Source organism: Littorina saxatilis, linkage group LG5 (assembly GCF_037325665.1).
Source record: "Littorina saxatilis isolate snail1 linkage group LG5, US_GU_Lsax_2.0, whole genome shotgun sequence".
In the NCBI taxonomy this organism is placed as follows: Eukaryota; Metazoa; Mollusca; class Gastropoda; order Littorinimorpha; family Littorinidae; genus Littorina; species Littorina saxatilis.
In genome coordinates, this window is record NC_090249.1 from 63,313,469 (window position 1) to 63,327,569 (window position 14,101).

General features: G+C 46.9%; 1 protein-coding gene across 4 annotated transcripts in view; it reads left to right on the top strand.

Moving 5' to 3' along the window:
• LOC138967683 (uncharacterized) overlaps positions 1-13,225 on the top strand; it is a 21,710-nt gene extending 8,485 nt beyond the window's left edge. For 2 of the 4 annotated variants that reach the window (XM_070340326.1, XM_070340324.1), the window contains exons 2-9: positions 2,237-2,474; positions 2,994-3,254; positions 5,228-5,378; positions 6,639-6,808; positions 7,240-7,382; positions 7,858-8,014; positions 12,349-12,452; positions 12,983-13,225. In XM_070340326.1, the coding sequence (XP_070196427.1) occupies positions 2,342-2,474; positions 2,994-3,254; positions 5,228-5,378; positions 6,639-6,808; positions 7,240-7,382; positions 7,858-8,014; positions 12,349-12,452; positions 12,983-13,210 (1,347 nt within the window). In that variant the 5' untranslated portion in view covers positions 2,237-2,341 and the 3' untranslated portion in view covers positions 13,211-13,225. The remainder of the gene's footprint in view (positions 1-2,236; positions 2,475-2,993; positions 3,255-5,227; positions 5,379-6,638; positions 6,809-7,239; positions 7,383-7,857; positions 8,015-12,348; positions 12,453-12,982) is intronic. The other 2 variants (XM_070340327.1, XM_070340325.1) reach the window with 1 other exon arrangement.
• The last annotated feature ends 876 nt before the right edge of the window (positions 13,226-14,101 follow it).

Below are 14,101 nucleotides of genomic sequence, written 5' to 3' on the forward strand. Positions count from 1 at the left end.
AACGCTGTATAACTGTGCCTAGCAATGATCTACTGGAAAACGCTGTATAACTGTGCCTAGCAATGATTTACTGGAAAACGCTGTATAACTGTGCCTAGCAATGATTTACTGGAAAACGCTGTATAACTGTGCCTAGCAATGATTTACTTGTAAATGCTGTATAACTGTGCCTAGCAATGATTTACTGGAAAACGCCCCGTAACTACGAATGGTAATGAATGACATTGATGCAAGAAGTTGAACAAGTCTGACTCTTAAAGCGTCCCAGTCACAATTCTCTGTCTTCATTTAATGTTGTCTGATACTCATACGTCTAGCAGACGAACATTATTTGATTTTAAGAAATGAAATCTGAAATATAGCAAATGTTAGCAAGGTCCACTGCTGTGAGGGGCGACAAAGTGTCCGAAAGCAAAAATAAGTAAACAAATAAATGCGTAAAAACATAAAAACCAAATAAACAAAAAGAAACAAGCAAATATAAAAACAAACAAACAAACAAACAAGCAAAAAAACTAAACAAACAAAAACACAATAAAACACGGAGTATTTGAAAAATGGCTGTTTAAATTACTATTTCAGCACAGTTTTTGAAACTTGATAATTAAACGTTCAAGCACTCCGATTTAAGGTAGTTTGTGATGTCTTTCTTTTTATTACAAATCGAACTGTGTAACCGGTTGGGTTGATTTAAGATGTTGTTGCTGCTGTTGTTGCTGTTGTTGTTGTTGTTGTTGTTGTTGTTGTTGTTGTTGTTGTTGTTGTTGTTGTTGTTGTTGTTGTTGTTGTTGTTGTTGTTGTTGTTTAACTTTGCGGGGAATATGCCTGTTAGTTAAAGCCCCAGTCTGTCTCAAATGGTTTACAGAACGATTTAAATCTTCCCATGAAAAAAAGCAGTTCTAACCTTATCGAACACACTTGCTATAGCATTTAATTGCATTAAATGACAGTTAGTTTGAATGGCTATTTAGCTCGCGTAAACCACACACCTGTTTTCGTGGTTTATCTATCCCCTAAGCCATCGTGAACCCGTGTGATCCACTTTTTTTTTCTCTTACAATTTAGTCGTCAGTTTGTGATTTCAATGCGACTCGCTGTATCTGCAATAGCACGTTATTGTGTACCTCTGAATCTAAAACGCAACGGCTGCGAGTCACACGAACTTGTCGGCGGCGGTTGGCTTTATAACAAGCAAGCGCTATGCAGAACAATCGTCTGCTACGGGAAACACGTTTTCCGTGACACGCTTCCAGGCTCCTTTTTTCAAACTTTCAAAACTTCGAGTTGTACTGATCTTGTCTTGATGAAAAAAGATGTCTTTTATGATGTAAGAATGTTTGTGTAACAAACTGTCAATTTATTATTGAGATTTTAAAAGTTAGGTCTTGCGCCAGACAATCCGGCTGGCCACGCAAAAATAGGGCAGAAGAGGCAGACACCCTCTTGGGTGAACTGAGAAGAACTGAACGCTGCCAGAAGATAAAAGATAAAAGCCTAACGGTTTTGTTGTGTGTGTGTCCCCGACTGTTTGAATATGTGCAAGTTATCCACATAGAGAGTAACTGGCGGACTAAAGTTGTTTCTGAGTGCTCTTGTATCGTTTAGTTCTCAGTACAGACGGTGATCCATATTAGTAGGAGCGCTCTGCTCCATATAGGTCGAGGGGGGGGGGGGGGGGGGGGGGGGTTCACTGACTGCGGCATGTTTTATGGCAGCCGTCGAGTCTAAAGTGCTTTTCAAATGACGACCAACTTGTGACCAACTTTAGTCGTTTGAAAATCGTTCCCGAGTCATTGAGGCCGAGTCGGCGAAAAGTCTGCCATGTGAACAGCCCCAGCGACTTATAAACGACTCGTGTCAGAATCGTCAGCGACTCCAAAACACAGTTGAGCACGGCCCGATTGCGCCGTGACTCGTCAGCGGTTTTGTCCAGACTTTTCTTATCACGTTCACTGATTGGTAAGCTCTAGCCTTCCCTTCTCCGGAAAACAACGAGGACGTCCGGACAATCCCGAAAGGCTAACTCTGGCGAGAATCGCTGCTTAAAACTAGTTTGCGAGTTTGTGCTGTTCACATGGGCAGCGATTTTGATTTGACTTGCCGCCGACTAAAATCTCTTGAAAGTTGGTCACAAGTTGGTTGCAAGTCGGCCATGTGAACCGCACTTTACTTTGTGACTTGACACAGTTGTCACTGATGTGTATCTTTGTTTGATTTGGGAATGTCTATGTGGAAGGAAGAACCGTTCCCTGACGGCATTGGATGAACGGTGAAGACGTTGAGAGGTGAAGGAGGGCGGAGTGAAGGCGCAGAGGGCGGAGTGAGCAGGTTGCACTGCACGATGTTCAGTGTGAGAGGTCAGCACTCCGGGGTGTGGGGACACCTGTCTTCACACCTGTCTTCACACCTGCTTCTCGCTGTCGTCCTGTGCCAGGCGCTGCATGTCGGTGGCTGGCCGGTGCCAACACCAGGCAGTAAGTCTCTCTAGACCTCCTTACTGTCATTTCCAAGTGTAGTGTTATATGAAGTCTTATATCGCGCGCGTATCTCCAGACTCGGACTCAAGGCGCAGGGATCAGTGTGTGTGTGTGTGTGTGTGTGTGTGTGTGTGTGTGTTTGTGTGTGTGTGTGTTAATGTGTGTGTGTGTGTGTTGTGTGTGTGTGTGTGTGCGTGTGTGTGTGCGTGTGTTTGTGTGTGTGTGAGTGAGTGGGGGTCAAATTGAGAAAGAAGGGGGGGTGGGCGTTCTTGTTTAGAAAAATAATATATTGGGGGTTTGTTTGATAGTGAGTTTAGTTGGTTGATTGGTTGGTTGCATTTGTTGGTAGGTTGGTTGGTTGTTGTTGTTGTTGTTGTTGTTGTTGTTGTTGTTGTTGTTGTTGTTGTTGTTGTTGTTGTTGTTGTTGTTGTTGTTGTTGTTGTTGTTTAATGGTGGCTTATCACAGTGAGTATCGTAAATGTCCAATACTTTTATGTTGACCTTTTATGTTTTCAGGGATCGAGGAAGATGCAAGTTACAACCACATGTATTATGTTGGAGAGAACCTCACAGTTCAATGCATCAAGTTTTCCAACTTCACTGGAGACGTGTACTTTCAACAAGGAAACGTGAACTACAGCCCGGAATACGTGACACAGATCAACACAACACATGCCCTGTTGGACAAGCCGGTCACTGATGATGATTTTGAAGAAACGATTTTAACCTGTGCTGACGGTGATGGTACAGTGGCCACCGCTTACATATACACCGACTGTAAGTATGAAAAATGTGTGTGTGTGTGTGTGTGTGTGTGTGTGTGTGTGTGTGTGTGTGTGTGTGTGTGTGTGTGTGTGTGTGTGTGTGTGTGTGTGTGTGTGTGTTTCAATTGTCATAAGTTATTCAGTACAAGAAGTAAACATACGATGTGCAAAGCACCCTATTTTAATGTGTTAAAAGAAACATGTTTGCTTATAAATATGTTTGTTTATAAACATCTGTGGTCTATTGCATGAACAGAACACGACGAGTAAAAGTCTTTTCCCTGAAGTCCGCAACAAATAGACTGCTCACGTTGCCAATTCAAGAATTACAAAAACAAGAAACTTAAATGTTTGGAACATTTTAGTCAGTACAAAACAACACGTCCACAAGAACCTCGACCGTAACTGCCTGAAGTAGACAAACCAGAGACAGGACAAACAACAGTAAAGACATATTGCTTTCACACTTTGTTCACATTTCATCCAGTCCCACATCTCAAGCCAATGTACACCAAATATGAAGTATTTCGCTGAAAACAAGTGGGAGTTATGAACATTTTGAGGGTGGCCTTTTTGGGGGTCACCCTGTACGAGATTTAGCTCTTGTTGGAAGCCACACCAACCGATTTTAACACTTCAAACTTTTACTTTTATTTTTTATGAAAGGCCTGTCATACAAAAACCATCCTCAGTCAGACAGTATATGAGTTGAAACACCAGTTTCAATACAAGGAGTCTGTTGATTTCAAGTTGGATGAGTGTGGCTACTGCTCAGTGTCAATCCTTCCACTGCTAAGGCAATCTAATATTCTTTGAAAAGCGTCAAAATCAAACCATTTGACCTAAATACTTGAAACTATGTGAAATCATCATTCCAGATCTGACAATAGTGGTAGCCAAATATGACGTAATTCGCTCAATACCTGTGGGAGTTATTAGTGTTTTAGAGGGTGGACATTTTGGGTGTTAACCTGTAGCTAGTGTAACCATGTGCATTGCTGTCCAATGTTTTGGGTGTTAACCTGCAGCTAGTGTAACCATGTGCATTGCTGTCCAATGTTTTGGGTGTTAACCTGCAGCTAGTGTAACCATGTACATTGCTGTCCAATATTTTGGGTGTAAACCTGCAACTAGTGTAACCATGTACATTGCTGTCCAATATTTTGGGTGTTAACCTGTAGCGAGTGTAACCATGTACATTGCTGTCCAATATTTTGGGTGTTAACCTGCAGCTAGTGTAACCATGTATATTACTGTCCAATATTTTGGGTGTTAACATGTAGCTAGTGTAACCATGTACATTGCTGTCCATTGTTTTGGGTGTTAACCTGCAGCGGGTCTAACCATGTGCATTGCTGTCCAATGTTTTGGGTGTTAACATGTAGCTTGTGTCCAATATTTTGGGTGTTAACCTGCAGCTAGTGTAACCATGTGCATTGCTGTCCAATGTTTTGGGTGTTAACATGTAGCTTGTGTCCAATATTTTGGGTGTTAACCTTCAGCTAGTGTAACCATGTGCATAATGATTGCTGTCCAATATTTGTGGGTGTTAACATGTAACGAGTGTCCAATATTTTGGGTGTTAACCTGCAGCTAGTGTAACCATGTATATTACTGTCCAATATTTTGGGTGTTAACATGTAGCAAGTGTCCAATGATTTGGGTGTTAACCTGAATCGAGTGTAACCATGTGCATTGCTGTCCAATGTTTTGGGTGTTAACATGTAGCTTGTGTCCAATAGTTTGGGTGTTAACATGTAGCTAGTGTAACCATGTGCATTGCTGTCCAATAGTTTGGGTGTTAACATGTAGCTAGTGTAACCATGTACATTGCTGTCCAATATTTTGGGTGTTAACCTGCAGCTAGTGTAACCATGTATATTACTGTCCAATATTTTGGGTGTTAACATGTAGCAAGTGTCCAATGATTTGGGTGTTAACCTGAATCGAGTGTAACCATGTGCATTGCTGTCCAATATTGTCCAGATGCTCCTCGGGAAGCAACTGATCTCAAGATGGTGTGGCTGAACGAACAGTTCCTCCTCATAAACTGGGCTTTCAACAACACTTCCTACAAAAATGGCCACGACAACCGGTTGATCCAAGTCACAGGAGAATGGAGCTATAACGCATCAAAGTAACCACTTTGGAATTTTCACTATTATTGTTGCCTTAAGAAGTATTAGAATAACAGATAAAACACAACATCAACCAATGTCTTTGTAATTCTTCACCAATGTTTCGTCAGCTGTTAATAGCTGACTTCTTCAGGACGACATGGAACATGAAATACGGCAATGATTGTAAAAATGAGGATTTTGCTGTTCGCTTACTTTTCTTCACCGTTCATACATCTTTAAATGTGTATGGTTGCTGCAATAAAGATTAATATAATGAAGATTTGATTTGTTTTAAATTCCATCTACAGGCCTTTGTGTTTTTTTTAATTTTGTTGTTGTAAGGCGTTTAGAACTATATTAGGATTTGCGTCATATAGATACCCTTATCATTATTGTACAATACGCATAAAGTCTAGTTGACACCGACACTTACATCATTACCGTAATATTCGTAATCAACACTTTTAATTGTCTCACTTTTGTAACGGGAATTTCAAGCCAATAGTCTTAACTGTTCAAGCCAATAGTCTTAACTGTTCAAGCCAATAGTCTTAACTGTTAGTATCGTCACTTGATTAGATTTACTGAGCTGATTACAATTCTCACTGTTGTGTAATCATTACTTTCGGCAGAACTATATATGCAGCCATATCAGTAAAGAGTGCCCGGATGCGAGTACTGCACAACCGTGTTATATCTCAGGGGTGGACCTAGTGTATGAGCAGGAGGGGCTTCCAACATAAAGCAAGGGTACAGGGGCCGGCAAGGCAAGGGTACAGGGGCCGGCAAGGCAAGGGTACAGGGGCCGGCAAGGCAAGGGTACAGGGGCCGGCAAGGCAAGGGTACAGGGGCCGGCAAGGCAAGGGTACAGGGGCCGGCAAGGCAAGGGTACAGGGGCCGGCAAGGCAAGGGTACAGGGGCCGGCAAGGCAAGGGTACAGGGGCCGGCAAGGCAAGGGGTATTCCCCAGATGCTGTTGAAGTTTAGCATTTGAAATGGATATTTTGGGTCTTTCTATGAGAAAAACAAATGTACATGTCCCGGGTAAGGGGGAGGGGGGCTTTCTGACCCCCCCTCCTATATCCAAGCCCTGCATCCGTGCACCTGTGTTACACCTGGCTGAATGTAACTCAGAGACCGGTCTACAAGTGTCGGTTCACCCACTCAACAGGCAAGCAGTGCCTTTGGTGATTGTTGGAAGCTTGATCACGTTTCAGTTCATACAATTTACGTTTTGCTTCAGTAATAATATTATATCAATTGTTTTTTTCTTTGCAGTGCAAACGGCTGGTATATATGCTACAGTGGGGGTTTAAACAACGCAGCCTGTAATGTTACCGACATCACCGATGAATGGGTGACAGTGCATGTCAGAGTCAACATCACCAACGTTAAACGCAAGGACCCGGTGTCCACACTGTTCCCTGGTCTTCCTATCAGGGACCATGGTAAGTTTCGTCTTGTTGCTGCTACTGATATTGACATAGACAATTTTATTACGTCGAATGAAAATGTCATTTGTGGAGCATAATAAAAACGTAAGGCAAGATTTAAACTTCAAATTTCAAGAATGTACACGACGGACGGACATTCTTTTCATGACATATATTTCTTACTTGTAAAATGCCCCTCATGACATATAATTGTATTTCTTACTTGTTAAATGACCCTCAAAGCTATCCGAGACTAGTTGAGGTTGTAAAAATGCGCCTCGCCAGCAGGTGATCATTGGCTTTTGTAACTAGTGACACAAGTGTTCATCGAGAATTGATGACCGGTAACTTTTTAAGAGTTGGGGCAATCTGATCAATTACAGAATCTGTTTAATTGAAACGCCAACATGATTGAATTACAATATATTTTGCTATTTTTTCCTCAGTAAAACCGCTTCCCGCGCAACAAGTGAACGTGGTGGCACTCAACAGCACAACGGCCAGAGTCAGTGTGACTGCGGATCGTTATCGTCTTGTCTTTCACATCAAGTACTTCACGATGCTGGGTGATAACTACATTAACAACACGGTAACAACAGTTAACAGCTAATCTGAATCGTTTTGGGGTGAAAGGAACTAATAAACCGACACTATCACTGAATGACTTTCGTGCAAGTTACGTCCATCAAAAGAATAAACTTCAAATGCTGTTATATATTTTTTGGTTAAAATATTTGTCTTTTCTCATTACTGTAATCGTGAAGCTTTAAGCTACAGTTCAAATGTGTTTGTGTGGCCGCGCGTGTGTGTATGTGTGTGTGTGTGTAGGTGTGTGTGTGTTTGTGTGTGTGTGTGTGTAAGTGTGTGTGTGTGTGTGTGTGTGTGTGTGTGTGTAAGTGTGTGAGTGCCTGCGTGTATGCGTGCTTGCGTGTGTGTCAGTAATGAGTGTGTGTGTGTGTGTGTGTGTGTGTGTGTGTGTGTGTGTGTGTGTGTGTGTGTGTGTGTGTGTGTGTTTACTTTTAGCTTACAAACAAATTAATTCGTGTTGATGTTGTGATGGGCAGTTGGTGACTTCCAAGACAAGTGAGAAATCCTTTGACATCCCGGGTCTGCACCCTGACTATACTTATCACTTTGAGGTTCGTTGCAAGATCGACATCGACCGGGGCTACCTGAGTGACCTCCCGCAGTCCATACCGGAAGTCCGAATGCCGGAAGACGGTAGGCTGTGATTGAGTGACATATATTTTGGCCTTGACCTGTTTTTGAACCGTTCTTACCCCAATAAACAAGGAAAGTACCTGCTTTGAGACTTTGTTGTGGGACAGAGTTTGCTTTCACACCAGACTAAATATAGGTTACACACCTCCCCGTATGGTGCCCGCCTCTGAGTCTATAGGTTACACACCTCCCCGTATGGTGCCCGCCTCTGAGTCTATAGGTTACACACCTCCCCGTATGGTGCCCGCCTCTGAGTCTATAGGTTACACACCTCCCCGTATGGTGTCCGCCTCTGAGACTATAGGTTACACACCTCCCCGTATGGTGCCCGCCTCTGAGTCTATAGGTTACACACCTCCCCGTATGGTGCCCGCCTCTGAGTCTATAGGTTACACACCTCCCCGTATGGTGTCCGCCTCTGAGTCTATAGGTTACACACCTCCCCGTATGGTGTCCGCCTCTGAGACTATAGGTTACACACCTCCCCGTATGGTGCCCGCCCCTGAGTCTATAGGTTACACACCTCCCCGTATGGTGCCCGCCTCTGAGTCTATAGGTTACACACCTCCCCGTATGGTGCCCGCCCCTGAGTCTATAGGTTACACACCTCCCCGTATGGTGCCCGCCTCTGAGTCTATAGGTTACTCACCTCCCCGTATGGTGCCCGCCCCTGAGACTATAGGTTACACACCTCCCCGTATGGTGCCCGCCCCTGAGACTATAGGTTACACACCTCCCCGTATGGTGCCCGCCTCTGAGTCTATAGGTTACACACCTCCCCGTATGGTGCCCGCCCCTGAGTCTATAGGTTACTCACCTCCCCGTATGGTGCCCGCCCCTGAGTCTATAGGTTACACACCTCCCCGTATGGTGCCCGCCCCTGAGTCTATAGGTTACTCACCTCCCCGTATGGTGCCCGCCCCTGAGTCTATAGGTTACACACCTCCCCGTATGGTGCCCGCCCCTGAGTCTATAGGTTACACACCTCCCCGTATGGTGCCCGCCTCTGAGTCTATAGGTTACACACCTCCCCGTATGGTGCCCGCCTCTGAGTCTATAGGTTACACACCTCCCCGTATGGTGTCCGCCTCTGAGACTATAGGTTACACACCTCCCCGTATGGTGCCCGCCTCTGAGTCTATAGGTTACACACCTCCCCGTATGGTGCCCGCCTCTGAGTCTATAGGTTACACACCTCCCCGTATGGTGTCCGCCTCTGAGTCTATAGGTTACACACCTCCCCGTATGGTGTCCGCCTCTGAGACTATAGGTTACACACCTCCCCGTATGGTGCCCGCCCCTGAGTCTATAGGTTACACACCTCCCCGTATGGTGCCCGCCTCTGAGTCTATAGGTTACACACCTCCCCGTATGGTGCCCGCCCCTGAGTCTATAGGTTACACACCTCCCCGTATGGTGCCCGCCTCTGAGTCTATAGGTTACTCACCTCCCCGTATGGTGCCCGCCCCTGAGACTATAGGTTACACACCTCCCCGTATGGTGCCCGCCCCTGAGACTATAGGTTACACACCTCCCCGTATGGTGCCCGCCTCTGAGTCTATAGGTTACACACCTCCCCGTATGGTGCCCGCCCCTGAGTCTATAGGTTACTCACCTCCCCGTATGGTGCCCGCCCCTGAGTCTATAGGTTACACACCTCCCCGTATGGTGCCCGCCCCTGAGTCTATAGGTTACTCACCTCCCCGTATGGTGCCCGCCCCTGAGTCTATAGGTTACACACCTCCCCGTATGGTGCCCGCCCCTGAGTCTATAGGTTACACACCTCCCCGTATGGTGCCCGCCCCTGAGTCTATAGGTTACACACCTCCCAGTATGGTGCCCGCCCCTGAGTCTATAGGTTACTCACCTCCCCGTATGGTGCCCGCCCCTGAGTCTATAGGTTACTCACCTCCCCGTATGGTGTCCGCCCCTGAGTCTATAGGTTACTCACCTCCCCGTATGGTGTCCGCCCCTGAGTCTATAGGTTACTCACCTCCCCGTATGGTGTCCGCCCCTGAGTCTATAGGTTACACACCTCCCAGTATGGTGCCCGCCCCTGAGTCTATAGGTTACTCACCTCCCCGTATGGTGTCCGCCCCTGAGTCTATAGGTTACTCACCTCCCCGTATGGTGTCCGCCCCTGAGTCTATAGGTTACTCACCTCCCCGTATGGTGCCCGCCCCTGAGTCTATAGGTTACTCACCTCCCAGTATGGTGCCCGCCCCTGAGTCTATAGGTTACTCACCTCCCAGTATGGTGCCCGCCCCTGAGTCTATAGGTTACTCACCTCCCAGTATGGCGCCCGCCCCTGAGTCTATAGGTTACTCACCTCCCAGTATGGTGTCCGCCCCTGAGTCTATAGGTTACTCACCTCCCCGTATGGTGTCCGCCCCTGAGTCTATAGGTTACTCACCTCCCAGTATGGTGCCCGCCCCTGAGTCTATAGGTTACTCACCTCCCCGTATGGTGCCCGCCTCTGAGTCTATAGGTTACTCACCTCCCCGTATGGTGCCCGCCCCTGAGACTATAGGTTACACACCTCCCCGTATGGTGCCCGCCTCTGAGTCTATAGGTTACTCACCTCCCCGTATGGTGCCCGCCCCTGAGACTATAGGTTACACACCTCCCCGTATGGTGCCCGCCCCTGAGACTATAGGTTACACACCTCCCCGTATGGTGCCCGCCTCTGAGTCTATAGGTTACACACCTCCCCGTATGGTGCCCGCCCCTGAGTCTATAGGTTACTCACCTCCCCGTATGGTGCCCGCCCCTGAGTCTATAGGTTACACACCTCCCCGTATGGTGCCCGCCCCTGAGTCTACAGGTTACTCACCTCCCCGTATGGTGCCCGCCCCTGAGTCTATAGGTTACACACCTCCCCGTATGGTGCCCGCCCCTGAGTCTATAGGTTACACACCTCCCCGTATGGTGCCCGCCCCTGAGTCTATAGGTTACACACCTCCCAGTATGGTGCCCGCCCCTGAGTCTATAGGTTACTCACCTCCCCGTATGGTGCCCGCCCCTGAGTCTATAGGTTACTCACCTCCCCGTATGGTGTCCGCCCCTGAGTCTATAGGTTACTCACCTCCCCGTATGGTGCCCGCCCCTGAGTCTATAGGTTACTCACCTCCCCGTATGGTGTCCGCCCCTGAGTCTATAGGTTACACACCTCCCAGTATGGTGTCCGCCCCTGAGTCTATAGGTTACTCACCTCCCCGTATGGTGTCCGCCTCTGAGTCTATAGGTTACTCACCTCCCCGTATGGTGTCCGCCCCTGAGTCTATAGGTTACTCACCTCCCCGTATGGTGCCCGCCCCTGAGTCTATAGGTTACTCACCTCCCAGTATGGTGCCCGCCCCTGAGTCTATAGGTTACTCACCTCCCAGTATGGTGCCCGCCCCTGAGTCTATAGGTTACTCACCTCCCAGTATGGTGCCCGCCCCTGAGTCTATAGGTTACTCACCTCCCAGTATGGTGTCCGCCCCTGAGTCTATAGGTTACTCACCTCCCCGTATGGTGTCCGCCCCTGAGTCTATAGGTTACTCACCTCCCAGTATGGTGCCCGCCCCTGAGTCTATAGGTTACTCACCTCCCCGTATGGTGCCCGCCCCTGAGTCTATAGGTTACTCACCTCCCAGTATGGTGCCCGCCCCTGAGTCTATAGGTTACTCACCTCCCAGTATGGTGCCCGCCCCTGAGACTATAGGTTACTCACCTCCCCGTATGGTGCCCGCCCCTGAGTCTATAGGTTACTCACCTCCCCGTATGGTGTCCGCCTCTGAGTCTATAGGTTACTCACCTCCCAGTATGGTGCCCGCCCCTGAGTCTATAGGTTACTCACCTCCCCGTATGGTGCCCGCCCCTGAGTCTATAGGTTACTCACCTCCCCGTATGGTGCCCGCCCCTGAGTCTATAGGTTACTCACCTCCCCGTATGGTGCCCGCCCCTGAGTCTATAGGTTACTCACCTCCCCGTATGGTGCCCGCCCCTGAGTCTATAGGTTACTCACCTCCCCGTATGGTGCCCGCCCCTGAGTCTATAGGTTACTCACCTCCCCGTATGGTGTCCGCCCCTGAGTCTATAGGTTACTCACCTCCCCGTATGGTGCCCGCCCCTGAGTCTATAGGTTACTCACCTCCCCGTATGGTGTCCGCCCCTGAGTCTATAGGTTACACACCTCCCAGTATGGTGTCCGCCCCTGAGTCTATAGGTTACTCACCTCCCCGTATGGTGTCCGCCTCTGAGTCTCTTTGCGCCATGTCATGTTCCTTGGTGTGATAACGATATATAAAAAAAATACTGCACGTTTTCAGAAGACATTTCTTTATTCACAGCCCCTTCCGCAGCCCCAGAAGTTGAACCTGGCAGTTTCTATCTGGACCGTTCTTACTGCAAGTCGAGCGATTCAAGCCAGGCTAGACTCTACATCTATTACCAGGTACGGCGTACCAGGTTAATGGCGGGTTTCAGAATGGCCGCTAGCATGGCAACTGTACTGTTCAAAGTCTTGTTGACAGATGTAAACTGAAATTAACTGCAGATGCGTGTTATCATTTGTCTCAACAGTTTTACTTTCAGACAAGAAATGAATTTACATATTCTGATATAGTAACAGTTAAGTAACTAATCAATCAATCAATCAATCAATCAATCAATCAAACAACCAATCGATCAGTCAGTCAATTCATCAATCATTTAATCAATCAATCAATCAATCAATCAATCAATCAGCGAAGCATGTAATAAGTTAATGGTGCGATAAAGATTGTACGAAATAGATAGACGAGTGGATAGGTTGACAAACTAGCAGACATATCCATAGTCTCATAGATACGTGGATATCTTGATCATAATTAGAATAATTCATATAATCCGTACAAGTCAGATTGAGATTTCATTATCATAAGATAAGTACACGTTAACCGCGCTAGTGCTTGTAGCGACTTTTATACATTTTGTGTGTGTCAGGATTTACCAGAGGAGGACAAGAACGGAAATATCTCGAGCTACACGGCCACAGTGGTGGTTGATGGGAAAAATGTGACGTACACTCAGTCTGGCACCCCTCGCACCGTGAAGCTGGACTCTGTGCCGTGTGGCGGTAACTATGACGTCACGCTGCACGCACACACCGCTGTGGGGCCCTCGCCTGGTGCTGTGCTGCACGTGCCGCGATGGAGTGAAGGTAAGACTTAATGATGTTTGTTTGTTTAACGCCCAGTCCACGAAGGGTGATACCAGGGCGGTGCTGCTTTGGCATTTAACGTACGCCACACACAAGACAGAAGTCGCAGCACAGGCTTCATGTCTCACCCAGTCACATTATTCTGACAGCGGACCAACCAGTCCTAGCACTAACCCCATAATGCCAGACGCCAGGCGGAGCAGCCACTAGATTGCCAATTTTAAAGTCTTAGGTATGACCCGGCCGGGGTTCGAACCCACGACCTCCCGCTCACTGGGCGGACGCCTTACCACTAGACCACCGTGTTGCGGTACTTAATGATGTACAATACTGATACATACAGCCTGGCCGTGACGATTTGTTTTTATTTATTTTATTTACGAGAATTTATATCGCGCACATATCTCACCACACAAGGCGACTCAAGGCGCATGTTTTCTACTGCTGATCTGTTGAACTCACTGATACAAACTTCGTTCTCAAAATTCGTTGACACTATACCCTGGAAGACATGCAGAAGAAGTGACAGAAGTTTGAAGTGACTCTATATTATTCACGTTATGGCGTCTTTTCCAACTTTGTTTGAAGTGACTCTATATTATTCACGTTATGGCGTCTTTTCGAACTTTGTTTGCCTTTTGACGTCAGAAACTTCATTTCGAAAGATATCACCAAAAACAGACATCTTGTTTGTTATATTTAGTCAAGTTTTGACTAAATATTTTAACATCGAGGGGGAATCGAAACGAGGGTCGTGGTGTATGTGCGTGCGTGTGTGCGTGTGTGCGTGCGTGTGTGTGTGTGTGTGTGTGTGTGTGTGTGTAGAGCGATTCAGACTAAACTACTGGACCGATCTTTATGAAATTTGACATGAGAGTTCCTGGGTATGAAATCCCCGAACG